This window comes from Crotalus tigris, unplaced genomic scaffold (assembly GCF_016545835.1).
Source record: "Crotalus tigris isolate CLP2741 ecotype Arizona unplaced genomic scaffold, ASM1654583v1 scf7180000023654.2194447, whole genome shotgun sequence".
Lineage (NCBI taxonomy): Eukaryota > Metazoa > Chordata > Lepidosauria > Squamata > Viperidae > Crotalus > Crotalus tigris.
This window is the reverse complement of record NW_024100101.1, coordinates 2119793-2137221: the sequence shown is the minus strand read 5'-3', so window position 1 is coordinate 2137221 and position 17429 is coordinate 2119793. Positions and strand designations below refer to the sequence as shown.

The window sequence follows — 17429 nt, the reverse complement described above, 5'->3', positions numbered from 1 at the left end:
GCTAAAGCTATCTGCTTAGCTGCTTGGGAAGTAAGGATATCCTTCTGTCATAGGATTACAACCTTGGTTTAGGTGGAACACCCGTCAGGATTTTGTCTCCATTGGAAAGACTCCAGTGCTAAATCTGCATTCCTTTTTTTAAAAAACATTTTTATTATACACAAGATGCAAATAACAGCAAGTTTTCTACTGAGGGGGTTGACCACGCCCACGTCCAAATCCACCTCTAAACTGAAATTCAGTAGCTGACCCAGCACCAGCTTCTGCCTTTTTGTCTGCACCAGGAGGAGCTGCACTTCTTCTATAGGCATCCCTATCAGCTTCTCCTCGTGTAAGACGAGCAGGACGAGCAGGACGTTCACCCTCTAAACCTTTGGGCCTGGGTCTGCCTGTTTCAGGATGGCTGCGGCGCAAAGTGGCAGGCACGATTTCAGGTGGAGATAATCTCTCAGGTATTGGATACCCTCATTGATCAAATACCAGTAAAAATGCCTCCAGGCAAACTGTTCCTTCAGATAGCCTCGAGATTTCAGGGACTGCATTGCTTTCATGACATGGAGGTTGGGCACATTTTTGTCGGCTAGTTCTGGATGCTTAGGCATGTGGACATCCTTCTTGGCTACCATCACACCCTCCTTAAAAAGGAGTTCATAGATTAAATCTGCATTCCTGTATGCTTCCTCTGCTCTTGGGCTCAAAGTGGCTTGTGAAATTCTCCCCCTCCCCATTTGAGTACTAATGTGAGACCCTCTAGTTTTCTGCCATTCCCTTGTCCTCTTTTCCTAGATCTGTGCCATTGGCTACCCACCTTCTAGTCCTACCTCATTTAGTTCCAATTCTTGTTTAGATTCTGCTGGGTCTCTAAACTCTTTATGCTGTACCCTAGGCTGTCAGGCAAAATCTCACCATCCCTGTATTTCTCCTGAAACTTGTAGCTTGATTGAGTATTGTACCTGCCTTCCCAGTTGTTTGAATCACATTCCTAGGGTTAAACCAGTTACAACTTGTTAAGCTTCTGATGGCTCAGCCTAGACCAGGATGCACAACAGAGTGTTCTGTGATGCATGAGTCAAGCTTATTAAGTCTATAGCAGCGATGGATGCTTGAAGTTGCATAGCTCAGTTCTTTATATGCTGAGACAAACTGATTCACTAAGATGCACTAATGAATAATATTTATTCTTTCTGTGAAGGGTAAATAAGCTCTAACAAGAAGAATCCAGTTCAAGGTGACTGTAATCATGTTAGAATGATTGCTTGTTACAATGTTCAAGAGGACAGATTGGAAGGCTAAATCAGGGCAGGTGGAATTCTTGTCTTTTTGTATGTGTTCTATATTGTGCAAAACTGTAAAAAGATTTGGCAATATAATATATGTAAGGCTAATCATGCAGCCATAGTGCAAGTCAGAGATTTGCTATCTTAGGTAATCTGGTTGAAGATACAACCTTAGCATGATTTACTGATTAGATCTATGTGAACAGCCTAATAAATAGCAGATGGGACTTTGAACCTCTCTAAAAGGAAAATGAAAAGCTTTTTTTAAAATGTGCCTGTGCACAAAACAGACAGGTTTACAGGTTCACTTTCTTGGTAATTCTGTTGAAATTGCTTTTTAGGGAACATAAAAAATATGCAGTTTATTTAGTGCCGCATACAAAGCAAATATGTCTACAGGTGTTGCTAAAAAAACATAGAAATGTAGAAGAAATATAATTGTACTCAAAGGGCAAGAAAATGAATGGCTTGGGGAAGCCAAGGGATAAAGGCCAGGATGGTAGTAGAAATTCTGGGTAGCCCTAAAGCAGACATGTCAAACACATGCGGCCCGTGAAGTGGTTTCATGTGGCCCGCGAAGCCATCCTGGAAACAGTGAGGGAACGGCCCCCGCTGCCTTGGCTCTGGCCCAGGCTGGCCGGGAGCCAATGTACAATTTTGGGGTGGTCATCTATGCTGAAACATGTTCAGTCTTAGCTCCACAAAGCCGTCTAGAAACAGCGAGGAACCAGCCCCTGCTGCATTGGCCCTGTCCCCTGGGTGCATGCTGGGGAGGTGTCACCTTTTGTGAAGAATGAAGAACTGGACCATGCCTTGGCACTTACCCTTCTGCCAGAGACCCTCAGATCTGTCCCACTCCTGCCCAGGCCCCCACAGGCACCCTTGATGCGAACGATGTAGAGCTGGCGATGCCCACCCATTAGGCCACACCCACTCCATCCACACCCACCCAGTAGGCCACACCCACCCTGGCTGCACCCCCCCGCCTTCCCCCAAGGGCAACCGTAATGTTGGCCTCAATTTTGTGGACATAAGTCAAGGACTTCCTGCATTGTGCCCTTTTCCTTAAGTAATTTGGACAAAAGAACATCAAGTCAATCTATCTAATTTAGTCTTGACCACTGATCGGTAGTGTCACTTTAGTTAGGGTTTTGATTGACTGATATTTCTTCCTTTAAAGTGTCAGAGACCAAGTCTTTAGCACACTTTTTGCTCTCTCTTCCTAATAGTCTTGATTCATCAAGATAAAAGAGTTTTAAATTATATTTTTCATAGAATTAAAATAAGTGATAAAAATCTAGGAACTCATGAGACTATGGGAAAAGCAATATGTATTACTAAATTAAATAAATAGTATTAATATAGAGGGCTGTAAGCTCAAGGGGACTTTAAACAATTCAATGAAACAAATTCCTAAATGGGATTTCAAAGTTGTTGAGAGTCAGAGGTGTACAAGTTTATATTAAATTATACTATGGATAACACTACATCAGTAAAACGAAATTGAATGAAGTCTCATTTGTTAATGTAAATATAAATACTGACATTAATAGTCCTTTCCCTAATCAGAAATATTTGTCCACTGTCTCATCTAATTTAATTGCTGGCTGGGGAATTCTGGGAGTTGAAGTTCAAAATCTTAAAGTTGCCAAAGTGTTAGACATGCCTACTCTAGAGGTTTAAAATTTAATAGCTGACATGGAGTTTCCATAATACAGGGATTAACCTTGAATCTGCATGGAGTAGAACTCTGGACAGCCATCCTAATCTTGATTCTTTGTAGGTGGATTGTATTACAGTTCCTATCATTCTCAAGTGCTGATGTTGTATGGAACTAATGCAAATCCTCGTTCAACACATTTGAAGAGCATGCATTTGGAAAAAGGTGTTTATGAATTTTCTTGTGCAGATCCCAATTAAAGCAAAATACCACACCTAGTAAGACCTGCTCTAAAATGAACTTAAGTCAGCTAGAAGCTGAAGAACAGGTTTGAAGAGTAGAATGCACAAATACTAATGTATGTTTCTGGAGTAAAGCTTTCCTGAGAGCTGGATAAAATAGACCTCATTGACAAAACTCGGGGAATAATGTGTTGTTAGAGCATGCACAATCTTATTGAGCTGCGATAACCCAGGAATAAATACAGTAAACTGTGGTTTGTATTAAAAGGTGGTTTATCATACACTATCTATAAATATCATACACCAGGAACAATATACATACATGTGGTAATACAGCAAACTCCAATACACAGTAGTTACAGCAGGAAACAGACGAGAGAGAGAGAGAGAGAGAGAGAGAGAGAGAGAGAGAGAGAGAGAGAGAGAGAGAGACTCCAGCAAAAGCCTTCACTTTTATACTAAGGCTCTTAAAGGGATACAGATCCTGCTTGCTCTTAAAGAGACACAGACCCTGCTGAGTCATTCCTATCATTGCATCATCCACCTTATATTACATTACATCAGCTCATTAGCCTTTAGATCAGGGGTCCCCAACCCCCGGTCGGTGGACTGGCACTGGTCCTCAGCATGCCAGAACAAACAAGCAAAGCTCCATCCTTGGGATGCGGGCAGTATTCAAAATCACACCCCCTCTGGTCCTCGGAAAAATCTTTGGCACTCCATGGCACTGGTCCTGGTGCTCAAAAGGTTGGGGACCTCTGCTTTAAATAATTACCCTGACCTGTTTAATCATAGAAGGCTACGGAAATAGAAAATTATAGATCTGCTTTTGTTGCAGCTCATGATGTTCTTAAAATGATCTTGAAAATAATTTTCATTAGCATAGTTCTCACAGTAGAGTATTGATTTCATTTTGCTTACAGAGTATAATGATAAGTCAGAAACTAAATTGTTGCAAAACATCTTGTATTGCAAATCGATGTTATCTAGACTGAAGTCATTGTGTACAGCATTTATGAAAACTGGAAATGTGTTTCCATAGGAAAAGTTCATTCTTATACAGCTTTAAATGTAAAAAAGTTGAAGGGATGAGGCAGTAACTTTCTGCTAAGAACATTAAGGCTTTTTAGTGGGGATTAATATTCATTTTGGTGATAGACTACATTTTTGATAACCTACTTATATTCTCACAAAAAGAGTATTTCTAGCTGTCTCCAACTATCTGTCTTTCAAATCTATTGAGGCTCAGTATTTAATCATTTTCATCTGAGTTGGCTTATAATAATACACTTTGTACTTCTATATGTCTGGAAAGTACCCAATTGAGGAAAGTTGTAGTGCATTTAATATTTTCCAGATGCTTGTGCCAGGTAGCACTTAAATCAGGAACATAATAAAATTGACAATTTAATGCCCTCCAATGCTTTCAAAGCTTGTTTGCAGGTATGATGAATTATTCAAGGATTTGAAACGCTTTCAAACCAGCTTTTCAAGGAGAACTGATGCAGGGAATTGCTTTATAGTGAATGTACCTCTACTTGACAATCATATGGCCAACACACCCTTTTAAGTAGCAACACCCCAGTTGAAGCCCTTTTCAAGAGAGCTGATACTATCTCCCATTTGTTTCCACTCTAATCCAACATTGGTTCCCTCATACCAAATACATCCTACACAAAGACATGTTAAACCACTTTCATATTGTCAGGAAAATTACATGGATGGTTATATAGTATCCTTGAAGTTATCAGAAAGTAAGTTAAACTTGAAGAAGACATTACTTTTAAATATATTGTCACTTTTAAATTTATCTTTAGCTGAATGGTACAACTTTTTGCTTATCTCTGTGATAGTTTTATTGTACCTTTTGCCTTGAAGAGAGGGCACTCTGATAAATACATCTATTTTGGGATGCTTCAATGAGATGCTTTTGATTTGACCAAAGTATTTAAGGTATTTACATTCCTCAGAAACTCCCCAGCATAATTACCATGTGGGCTTCATTTGTTTGAAGTATCTTTTGTCTGGGATAAATTGTTACTCTTACCAGATCACCTTCTGCTTTTGTGCTGTCATTTTTTTTTTTTTTTACCTGTCTAGGGAAGTCAGATAAAAAGATTGCCAAAAAGAAGTAAGTTTATTCATTGACATTTGGTCTCATTCTGGTTTGTGGTTTGTCTGTTCTCTTCTCCAGGATACTCTTACTCTATACCGTCATATCTTCCTGCAATACTTAAACCAAACAAGAAATGTGGTGAATGAAAAATGCTCTGGGATGGAATCCTGGCAAATCATCGCATCAACAACGGCTGCTACCTTGCTGATTGTGAAGATATACATGTTTCTTTTCCAGCCAGAAAGTAAGGGTCACATCTACCTCATGTGAGAAATCTTAACACTGCACAATGCTTTTGAGCAGGGCTTTTCAACCTTTTCACCCATTGTACCACTTTTAAGATATGGCAATATCCGAGTACCACCAGTCGCCTAGCAAGGTGTCAAAAACTTGATGACCGAAAAAAAGGAAAAAAGTGATAAAGTACAGGTAGTCCTCGACTTACAACAGTTTGCTTAGTGACTGTTCGAAGTTACAATGGCACTGAAAAAAGTGCCCCCAAGGCACAGCCGAGCAAGACACCTGCCTGCCCACCTGTCGGCGCTCTCATTCCCCTCCCCCGCTACCACTTTTTTAGGATGGTCGTGTACCATCTGCCAGGTGCCAATGTACCATAGGTGGTACCCGTACCACTGGTTGAAAAGCCCTGCTTTTGAGTATCGTAATAGTATACTATTTTTAATCTTCATGCATAGTTTCTGCATCCCAGTAATTCCTTGATTGCAATTTAATCCCAGAATTAAAAGATATGAAATAGCAAGAGAGGAACACATGGACATATGTTCACACACATATACATGCCATATTTTGTTGAAGTGTGATCAGCTTGTTTACAAATAATAAGTTGCTAACCCTTGTTGTAAACAGATAATCAGAAAGTATTGCAGCAGATAAATTAAGCCGTAGAAAGAAAACGAGACTTAAATTTCCATCAAACATTTTAAATGATTAATTTAATTTAATTAATTTAATATACTTACTCTTAGTATTTAACCATGAGGTGAAGCACAGAACAAGTGAGGATGAGCCTCAGGTTTTCTCTAGTCTATCTTTTTGATTAGCAGCAGCTTTCATGTGCTATAACCTTATAATATGGCCATTCTGAATTATAATTTGTAAAAATGACACATTTATAAACAACATCCTGAAACTGTTTCACTAGCTCTGCTTGTCTGGGTTTTGAAAACCAGAATGTTAAAGGAGACTTATCTTTATTTTTCATTAAAAAAAAAAGGAAAGACTCATCTTCAGTGTGCCAGGCATTCATTCATTCATTCATTCATTCATTCATTCATTCATTCATATTGATTTGTATAGTCATCCATCTCACCAATGCAACTCTGTATACTATATATATAGTATCAGTATAGTTCTGATATGAATTGCTTTTTGAACAGCTGATATTTCTTTTAAAGATTTGTTTTAAATTACTTATTGTTATTTTGAAGACAAATCTGTTTCGAGAACATGGCAAGTTAACGTTAATCGAAAGAAAAGATGATTCACAAAATTTAAATGATACTGAGTGAAAGGATACAGGTAAAATGGTTGTTTTTTGTCTATCTGATATTTTTGCCCTTCTCTCACACTAAAAATGATTCTGCAGTGACTATTTGAAAATACTGTGGGGCTGCAAATGTTTTTAAGTTGTCTTTCATTTAAGTAAATCTTAAAATATGGCTAATTTGAACTATAGTTAGAGAAAATAATCCATGTTCATAAATGACATTTTGAAATTGTCTTGTTTCCACTGGTTATAACTTTTCTTTGCAGTCACTCTGGAGAAACAAGAGAAAGCCATGAGCCAGACATTCAAATGAGTTTTCTTATTGGGTATATTCAACAATTGACGTAAATTTTTTAAAAAAGTATGTTAAGGCAATTGCTGCTTAAATATACTTCAACAGTGTGCATAAGGATGGAATACATATTGTGTCATTCAGTGCAAGAAATTAGCTGTCTTCATTTCCTTTTATACTTGACATAACTTTAAAATATTAACTATCTGCCTGTTTTGCTATATTAAAACAGTATTATTTTAGGTGCATAAATATTTATGTGCTGACTATATTACTGCTAAAATTAGGTGGAGGAGCTCAATTACAACATCAATAACATGGCCAGGTGTTGATTGTGGAAAAGATAACAAACCGTTCATGTACAAGGTGCAAGTTAAGCTAAAAGAAGAACAAGTCAGTTTCCACAATATAATGTTGAGCATGTACCCATTATTTTCAAGGAGAAAATCAGGAATTGCTTTGAAGTCCCGAACCTCATTGATAGAGAAGGAGAGGAACTGTTGAATGAAATGCTTAAGGATGAATTTTGAAAGAGGCTGCCAAAGATGAAGAAACAGAAATAAACAAACTGGATGTCACACCAAACTATGAAGATTGTCAAGAAGTGAAAAGAAGCTAAAACCCAGGAAGACAACATTCTTCGGAAGAAACTTAATAGTTTCAGGGAGCTATTAGAAAAGGCAAGGAACTGTATTACAACAACATCTGTAAAGACACTGAGCATAGAAACAGATACGGAAAATCAAGGAAGGTCTTTCAAAAAAAAAAAAAAATCTCTGAATTCAGGAGGTTCCAACCTCAAGTTGGCATGCTAAAGGTCAACTACAGTATGTACAGTCAAAGATCACGGAATCAATCAAGATTTTCAAGCAAGCTGTGCCAACAAATCTACGGACTGATACAGGGGCCAAGAGATTGGGAAACTTTAATCATTCAAATACACATACACACGTACACTTAACAGAGTATGCAAACTACCATTCAATATACTGGCAAAATAATACTTAGAATCATCCAACATACATGAAAAAAGAGATACCAGATGTTCAAGCTAGCTTTAGCAAAAGCTGAGGAACATGAGACTTTGTTTCTGATGCATGCTGGATAATTGAGAAAGCTAAAGAATACCAAAAATAAGTCACTATATGCTTCAGTGATTAAAAAAAGACCTTCAAATAGGTCAGTCATGTCAAGCTGTAAAATGTGCTTAGAAAAATGGGAATTCAAGTTCATCTCATTGTCCTCATGAGACAGACACACACATAAAAAGAGTGAGACATGCCTTATACTCTCTCCTTGTTCAGCTCATATGTTGAATATATATTAAGGAAATTGGATTGGAAGAAGATGAATGTGGTTTTCAAATTAGAAGAATAAATACCAATAATCTATGCTATGCTAATGACCCAATTCTTATAGCTGAAAATGAAAAGAGTCTGCAACATTTATAATAAAGGTTAAAGAACATAGTGAAAAAATGGGACTAAAATATACTTGTCATTCTGGTTTTCTTTATAACAATCAACCTTAATTGATAATAGCAACAGCACTTAGACTTATATACTGCTTCATAATGCTTTACAGCCCCCTCTAAGCAGCTTACAGAGTCAGCATATTGTCCCCAACAATTTGGGTCTTCATTTTATTTGACCTTGGAAGGATGGAAGGCTGAATCAACCTTGAATCGATCAGGTCATAATGAAGATACTGGAGTGATCGATTGGCCCTCGGTAACAAAGAAACAATACTCAAGAAATACCCTGCAGACCAGGACTAGGTAAAACAGCCAAGAAAATCTTAGAAAAAAATATTAAGGTCATGCGTTATGTTCTGTATCTACAAATATCAGAACAGTACAAGCCGTGGTAGTCTCTGTGGCACTCTGTGAAAGTGAAAGTTTGAAGAAGCAGCATAGGAGAAATATTGACCCTTGGAGAAGACTTCTGAGAATACTGTGGAGAGCCAAGAAAATAAATTGATCATTGAACAAATCGATCCAGAGTTGTCACTAGAGGCACAAATGAGAAGGCTCAAATTACCTTACCTTGGGCACATTTTACCCTTACCCTAACCCTAACCCTACCTTTATGGAGAAGGCTTTAAATGCTGGGAAAGGCGGAAAGGAAAAGAAGTGGGTGACCAGCAACAAGGTGGATGGACTCAGTTAAAGTTTCAGCAACTGCACCATCAGAAGATCTGAAATATCAGAATTTCTGTTGCTAAGCAAGGTGCCTTATTAAGTGAATCCCACATGATTTAACAACATCCCCCCATTGTTAAGTGGATCACGGCAGTTGTTAAATTAATCATGTCATTAAGCGAATCTGCTGTCTCCCGATAGACTTTGCTTATCGGAAGCCAGCTGGGAAGGTCACACATAGCGACCCCCGGGGTGCTATAACCAACAAAAATAAATGCCAGTTTCCAAGCACTTGAATTTTGGTCCATGACTGTGGGGATGCCGCAACAGTCATAAGTGCAAGAACTGGTCATGAGCCAGTTTTTTCAATAACTTTGAATGGTTGATACCTGTACATCAGTTTGCACAATAATGGAGTATTCTTGTCTGCTCTTGTCAATCTAATTCAGTGTTTCTCAACCTTGACAATTTTAAGGCATGTGCACTTCAACTCCCAGAATTCCACAGCCAGCACTGCTAGCTGTGGAATTCTGGGAGTTGAAGTGCACATGCCTTAAAATTGTCAAGGTTGAGAAACACTGATCTAATTTAATAGTATCCACAAAAGATTTAAATTGTAAGCCTGATCTGTAGATATCCACAAATCTGCCTTTCTACCTTTTCTGTGGAAGTTTTACACATTTTATGTTTTGTGTCTCAGAGCTGTTTTCCTTTAAAAAAAATCTCTTATTTTTTTTCTTTTTCCTTAGGTTTAACATCACGATTTAAAAAATGGTTCTTCAGATTTATACGCAAGCTGCCCATCATTGGTCATATTGTAAGTTTTAAGCTGCTTAATAAATTTAAGATATTTTGAGAATAGTTTGGGCATGAATTGATCTATCAGTGCTGAATGAAGCAAAATAACAATATTGAAAACATAATGTCATATTAATGCTTAGCTGAAATGCGATAGCATTCCACTTTAAGCACGAATTCGTAGCCAGTTTAAAACCAAGCAAAATTCAATTCACCATTGATTCTTTTGTTTCTCCTTAATAGTCTTAACTAAACAATGGAGTACCTAGCCAATGTCTATATCTTCATATGATTTGCTTCATTAAATGATTCAGAGGGATCCTTGAACATCCCTGAGCATTTATACAGAAGATGGCAAAAGAAGGAACACAGACTTGCTTATTGATTGAGTGTTGAATTTATACCAGATGCTCATGGGCTGACACCTTCCATTGAATATTGAAAAACACTGAAAATAATTAACATCAATGAATCATATCAGATGAAACAATGGAACATGACTTAATTGTAATGAAAAACGTATGGAGAACTGCACAATATTTATTCTGCATAAATCGTAAATGTAGAACCTTACTTTTTTCACCATTGAATTTCATTTTGTTAGTTAGTGCCCAGTGTTCAAGTCTGTCCAGATCCTCCTGTATCTTAAGCCTGTCTTCTGGAGTGTTGGCTATTCCTGCCAGCTTGGTGTCATCTGCAAATTTGATGAGTTCCCCATCTATCCCCTTGTCCAAATTGTTGATGAAGATGTTGAAGAGCACTGGGCCCAGAACAGAGTCCTGGGGCACCCCACTACACACTTCCTTCCATGTAGATGCGGTTCCATTGAGGACCACATGCTGAGTATGACCGGTCAGCCAGCTAAGAATCCATCTGGTGGTGATGCTGTCTAACCCACATTTTTCTGTCTTATCTAATAGTAGGTTGTGAACTACTTTATCAAATGCCTTACTGAAGTCCAAGTAAATTATATCCACAGCATTCCTCTGGTCCACTAATTTTGTCACTTGGTCAAAGAATGCAATAAGATTTATCCGGCATGTTGGCTTTTGGTAATGACTTTGCCTCTAGGTGTTCGCTGATTCGTTGTTTGATTATCTTCCCAGGTATTGAGGTCAGGCTGATAGGTCTGTAGTTTCCTGGATCTATTTTTTTCCCTTTTTTGAAGATGGGAACTACATCAGCTCTTTTCCAGTCCTCTGGTAGTTCCCCAGTGCTCCAGGATCTTTGAAAAATATTGTTCAATGGTTCTGAGATCAGTGATTCTGAGATTTCTTACTACTGATACTATACAATGTTCTCTATACTATGCTCGACTATTATTTTACTACACCCTACTATTGCTTGTACTTCATTGGTATATTACACTATTTCTACTATTAGTATGCTATTTATTTATTTATTTATTTTATTTTTATTTGTATCCCACCTTTATAATATTTAAAAACAACTGAAGGTGGTGAACATATTCAACACTTCTTCCTCCTCCTATTTTCCCCACAAAAACCCTGTGAGGTGAGTTGGGCTGAGAGTGAGTGATTGGCCCAAAATCACTCAGCTGGCTTTCATAGCTTAGATAGGACTAGAACTTTCAGTCTCCCACTTTCTCCCCTGGTGCCTATTGTCATTTACTATCTATTATCATTGCCACTATACTACTACTATTGCTAGTATGCAGCGGTATTTTACCCTTAAGACCCTGCTCTGTCTTTAAATCCTCTCTCTCTTTGATCATGTGACCATGGGGATGCTACAATGGTCGTAAGTGTGAAAACCAGTCATAAGTCACTGTATCAGAATCCAATTATATTTCATCTTTAAATTATCAAATATAGAAACTCCCAATTCTGCCTTCTCTGGATTCTGCCATAAGAGGGAGAGAAGGGGGAGAACAAAGGGGCTTTATGGCCCTCACTTCCTTCTTTACACTTCAAAGAGCTGAATGCTGAATGTGTGTTTATTGTAACCTCGAAGCGTTAACATACCAAAGGAGGGAAGTTGCCTTTCATGTAGTTATCTGAAGTCTCCATCCAGACGGAAGAAAGAAGAAAGGGAGTGGAATTGTGATACTTGAAACTATCACTGGAAGGGGGGTTGATTGGGTGGGACTACTGGGGAACCCCTTAAAACCTTGAATGGGAGAGCTTGGACCCCAAGTCCTGTCTAGCATGCCTGCAACCATTTTCTCTTAATAAAGGATTCCTGTTGGAAGAATTATTCCAAGAGTTCTTAAGATTCTTCTTAAGATGCAAAGTGGGGTGGGTCCTTACACACTGTTTTCAGTGCTATTGTAAGTTCAAACAATCACTGAATGAATGGTTGTAAGTTAAGGACTGCCTGTAAATCAATTTGATAAATAGTTAACAAAAATCCTAAATGCCAAAATCAAGTTCTGTAGCAATACATGCATTGAGATAGCCTTTTCCAAGCTGGTGTCCTGAACTATGGCTGGACTCCAGTTTCTATACAGTCAAGATGGCCAATAGCCATTTTAGCTTGGAATTATGTGAATTGTAGGCCACAAATCAGCTAACAAAGCAAACAAGCCTTATGATTGCTGTTTTTAACAAAAGATCTGCAACTAAAGGGTGCCTTTGATTTAAAAAGATCCACTTTATTGGTAGTTTTACATGTGCTCTGCCGTTTATAGATACAGCAACAGATGGTTAAGACTTTGGATGAAATGTCTGCCAAATTGCCCTTTTTGCAACACAAGAAAAATTACTTCAGAAGCCTGCCAGCAACAGGTCTTAGCCAGCCAGAATTGTTGAAGAAGATGAAAGAGTACAGCACTTTAGGTATGATTTTGAGGATCTACTGGAATGTGAAAAAAATCTATTCTTTAACCAGTTCTGTTGATTATAGATCTGGATATGAGAAAGATATGGTATTATCTGATAACCGATACAGAGGCCTTTAAGTGGATGTCAAAAAAATTAAGATCTGATCTGCTTCCATTGTGCCATTGACTACCACCTCTGATCCTCCCAAATTATAATAAATATCCTTGGTTGGATAACTCTTTAATTGTGTCTGACACCTTCTGAAAGTGATCTATCATTGTTTTAAGTGCTCCAGAATGTAAAAATGGATTACCTTTCTTTGCCTTTCCCCAATGTCAGTTGTAAAAAGTAACCCTGTTAGTTGCATGCTGAAGGTGTAGCTCAGGGGTCTTCAAACTTGGCCCTTTTATGACTTGTGGACTTCAACTCCCAGAATTCCTCATTCAGGCACGCTGGCTGAGGAATTCTGGGAGCTGAAGTCCACAAGTCATAAAAGGGCCAAGTTTGAAGGCCCCTAGTATAGCTGTTAGGTGTGCCCTGCAGAAATTTGCTCCCTAATTCCAGCTTCCAGCTCTAAACATGGCTGGGCATTCTACTCTTAACTATAGTTAGAAGTCTTAGTTAATTAACTAACTAATCTAGTTAATTAGAATTAGAACACAGAAAACCAGACTCTTGTTTCAACCAGTAATTGGCAAAGCTTTCAGAAATGTGTATGTGTTAAATTGGTTTACCTAGGATTAAGCTGCTTCTTTTGCAAATATAGGAAGTATCAGCATGACAAATTGACTGATCATTACCAACTAAGATAATGTGGAACCACAAACAAAATATGGCTTTGATTTCCAAAAGAGGTTTCATGTGAGGAGTCAGCATTTTTCTCCTTGTATTCTTAGGTAACGTACATTGGGAAGACCGCAAAACATCTGGGACCGTGTACAGTGGAGATGAGAAACTTGTTAATCTGCTTGTTAAGGTAATATAGCATGAAACTCTTGGAGAATTGCCTTATGTAATGTGTGTGTATAATTAAAAGCTGTATCAGTGCATTCCAGATGAGATTGACTGGTTCATTGCAATTATATTCCATTGCAATCCAATAACTCTTAATGGCTTATATGATACCAAATGTAGAAAAACAGTCAAACTTCCATGGTATGGCTAAAAATGCTGATAAAATAACAGTCATAAAACTCCAAGCCAAAATAAGGTACAAAACAATTGAAATGAAATACTAGAAAAGTAAATGAAAATAGAAACCGTACTGTATAGGATTCAGTGGTCTCTAGTGTTATTTCCTTTCTAAGATTTATTCAAAGACTTAGTTTATTTTTAGTAGAGCCAACAATAGATATAAATAAAATAGCAGTGCTGACATATAAGTAGTGACATATAAGTATAAACTGCATTTTCTTATCTGAAGTAGGTATGGGATACCAAAAAACCAGTCCCTCGTCATGAAAAGTAGTATAAGAACTAGAAATGGACCTTCATATAGTTTTGTGCTGTTTACATTTTTTAAGTTAATGTTTCATATCTTCAGGTTGCTTAAAATAACGATCCTTGCATAAAATCTAGGATTAGGGATGATGAACTGCAGACCTCCAGGTGCTGTTGGACTCCATCAACCCCATCAGATGAGTGTTGCTGTCTAACAATCACTGAAGTGCTGCAGTTTTTCCTGACCCTAAAGTGCTTAAGTCAGTGTTCTCAACCTTGACAATTTTAAGGCATGTGGACTTCAACTCCCAGAATTCCACAGCCAGCATTGCTGGCTGTGGAATTCTGGGAGTTGAAGTCCACATGCCTTAAAATTGTCAAGGTTGAGAAAAACTGGCTTAAGTAATAGTGTATTGTTTCAGCTTTGTAATAGCAAGTAGCCTGCAGAAGAATCTGATGCAAAGATCCAGATAACATAAACAACCATTTTATTAAGATTTAGTTTCAGATGCTTATAATGTCAACAAAATTTGGATGGGTTTTAAAAATTTAAAGAGGAAGACATTGGGAACTGGTTCTTTAAGTGGTGAAGGGTCAAGAGAAGGAGAGCCCAGTTTTTCTGCTGGTTGATTCAAGGTCCTCTTAAAAAGAAGAAATAGGGGCGACATAGCAGTATTCCAGTATTTGAGGGCCTGCCACAAAGACAAGGAGGTTATGTTATTCTCCAAACACCAGAGGGCAGGACAAGAAACAATGGTTGGAAACTGAACAAAGAGAGAAGCAACCTAGAATTAAGGAGAAACTTCATGACAGTGAGGACAATTAACCAGTGGAACAGCTTGCCCCAGAAATTGTGGGTGCTCCATCACTGTAGATTTTTAGGAAGAAGCTAGACAGTCACTTGTCTGAGATGGTATAGGTTCTCCTGCTTGAGCTGGGGGCTGGACTAGAAGACCTGCAAGATCCCTTCCAGCTCTGCTCTAGTCTATTCTACTGTACTCTAGTCTAGTCTATTCTTCTTACTTTTCCCCCAGGAGTGCTGGGATATATTAAAAAGGGCAGCATCCCCATGATCATGTTATCAAAATTCAGACGTTTGACAACTGACTCATTTACAACAGTTGCAGTGTCCTGAAGTCATGTGATCACTTATCGCGAAGTTCTGACAAGCAAAGTCAATGGGGAAGCCAAGATTCACTTAACAACCAAGTTATTAACTTAGCAACTGCAAAGTTTCACTTAACTGTGAAAATAAAGGTCGCAAAATGGGACAAAACTCATTTAACAACAGTCTTGCTTAGCAACGGAAATTTTGGGCTCAGTTGTGATTGCAAGTCGAGGACTATCTGTAATTCTTTGTGAACTAAAAATGAAAAGAGGTTGCTGTATTCTGTATATAAGTGGACAATAACAGCTTTATGAAGGAAAGGGAGTTACAGAAGGAAGGAATGGAGGTGGCAGCATAGTTTCAAGGGACTATTTTTCTTCCTTCAAGGTTTATGAGGAATTTGCATGGAGTAATCCACTTCATCCAGATATATTCCCAGGAGTGAGGAAGATGGAAGCAGAGGTTGTGAGAATGGCTTGCACACTTTTTCATGGTGGACCTAGTTCATGTGGAACTGTAAGTAAGAGGACAAATGTCACCATAGTAGCCTTATCCACTTACCTTTAAGGCAGCTACAGCTTTTATATACATTTACATGTTAAACAATCCATAAACATTTGCATATTTTCCAGGATTTGTTTTCAGAGTATCCTCAAAAAATTCTGGCTTTTGTATTCTGAGTTGGTTTAACTGCGTGAATTAATTCATCATATAATGCAGCGTGCTAGGCATTATAGAAACCTGCTCTTGGAAACATTCTCTAACAAACTGGTTATGCACCATATTTCCGTCAAACTGTATTGCTGCAACTAAAGAATTGGCAAAAAGAATGCCAAAGCATAAAGGTAACTTGATTGCTGTAATATGCGGGAATGTTATTTGTTGTCTCTTCCAAGCTGCAAACTGCTGACCTAGTTAGTGCCCTTTTTTTTAAACACATTTTATTGGTTTTTTTAGATTCTTAAGAAAAAGTACTCAAGACCCACTGTGGTGGTTGGGTGGTCCAACATTCAAAAGTAAAAACATATATAAACAAGTCAACTCAATACATTTCACTATCCCCTCCTATTTCCCTTGATTAACATGATACATTTAAATATTCCATTTCTATTTTAAATTTCTATTACTACTAAACCTGTTTTATAACTTTATCAATTTACTACCATAGTCTGTTTAAAACATCAAATTATCAATTCTAATTCTTAATCTCTCACATTCCTCATTTTATCACCAATCTCATTTATTTCTTCTTCCACTACACAATAGTTATCCTAATAACAATAAAATATTAATCAGCCCTGTTCATATGTAATCCCAGAATCAATCCATCTCTTTAAAATAACAAAATAATATTAAACCTTAATTCATTTAGATTCATCAAACAAAATTCAAATTTTCTCCAAGTATTTATCATGCCTTATCACATCTTTGTTGCCATACAGAAAAGTCATCCTAGTAATTTAAAACACTCCATTAATTATTGGCAATATCCAATCTAAACAGTCATCAATTTTTCAATTCAAATACATAATGATTTCAATTTTATTCCCAAACGTTGTTAGTGCCCTTTTTTAAGGGGGATGCTTTCTAGAGAGAATTGACTTCTGGCAGCTGAAGTTTCTTTGCCAATGTTTTCAGAAGTGGTTTGTCCTTGCCTCCTTCCTAGGGCTTTGAGAAAGTATCGGGCCCAAGGTCAATCAATTGGTTTTGGACTAAGGTGGAACTAGAACTCATAGTTTCCTGTTTCTAGATGCCTTAACCACTACACCAAATTATATGTTTTAAAGCTAATGTTCAAAATGATTATGATATTCTTCCGTTGAAATTTCCATTGATGCATTGTATTCTGCATCCATTTAATCATACAGACATTTTGACTTGTTCATATTGTTCATTTGAAGTTTATAAATCTTGCCTAACAAATTATCTTTATTGCATGTTACAAGGCTTTCAAATTTGGTCAAACTGCTCGGTACAGTATTCCTTTGTTTTTGTGATCTTTTATAGCTGCAATGTTTATCTCAAGATTCTGAAACCAACTAAATCTAAAAGAGCACTATGTAGTA

At 37.6% G+C, this 17429-nt stretch overlaps 1 protein-coding gene and 1 pseudogene across 1 annotated transcript in view; one reads left to right on the top strand and one right to left on the bottom strand.

The window, feature by feature from the left end:
• SGPL1 (sphingosine-1-phosphate lyase 1) overlaps positions 1-17429 on the top strand; it is a 61603-nt gene that overhangs the window by 5772 nt on the left and 38402 nt on the right. Inside the window, exons 2-6 of the mRNA XM_039320513.1 lie at positions 5374-5539; positions 9984-10051; positions 12683-12830; positions 13712-13791; positions 15751-15879. Of these exons, the coding sequence (XP_039176447.1) occupies positions 5374-5539; positions 9984-10051; positions 12683-12830; positions 13712-13791; positions 15751-15879 (591 nt within the window). The remainder of the gene's footprint in view (positions 1-5373; positions 5540-9983; positions 10052-12682; positions 12831-13711; positions 13792-15750; positions 15880-17429) is intronic.
• On the bottom strand, positions 146-728 carry LOC120297648 (annotated as a pseudogene).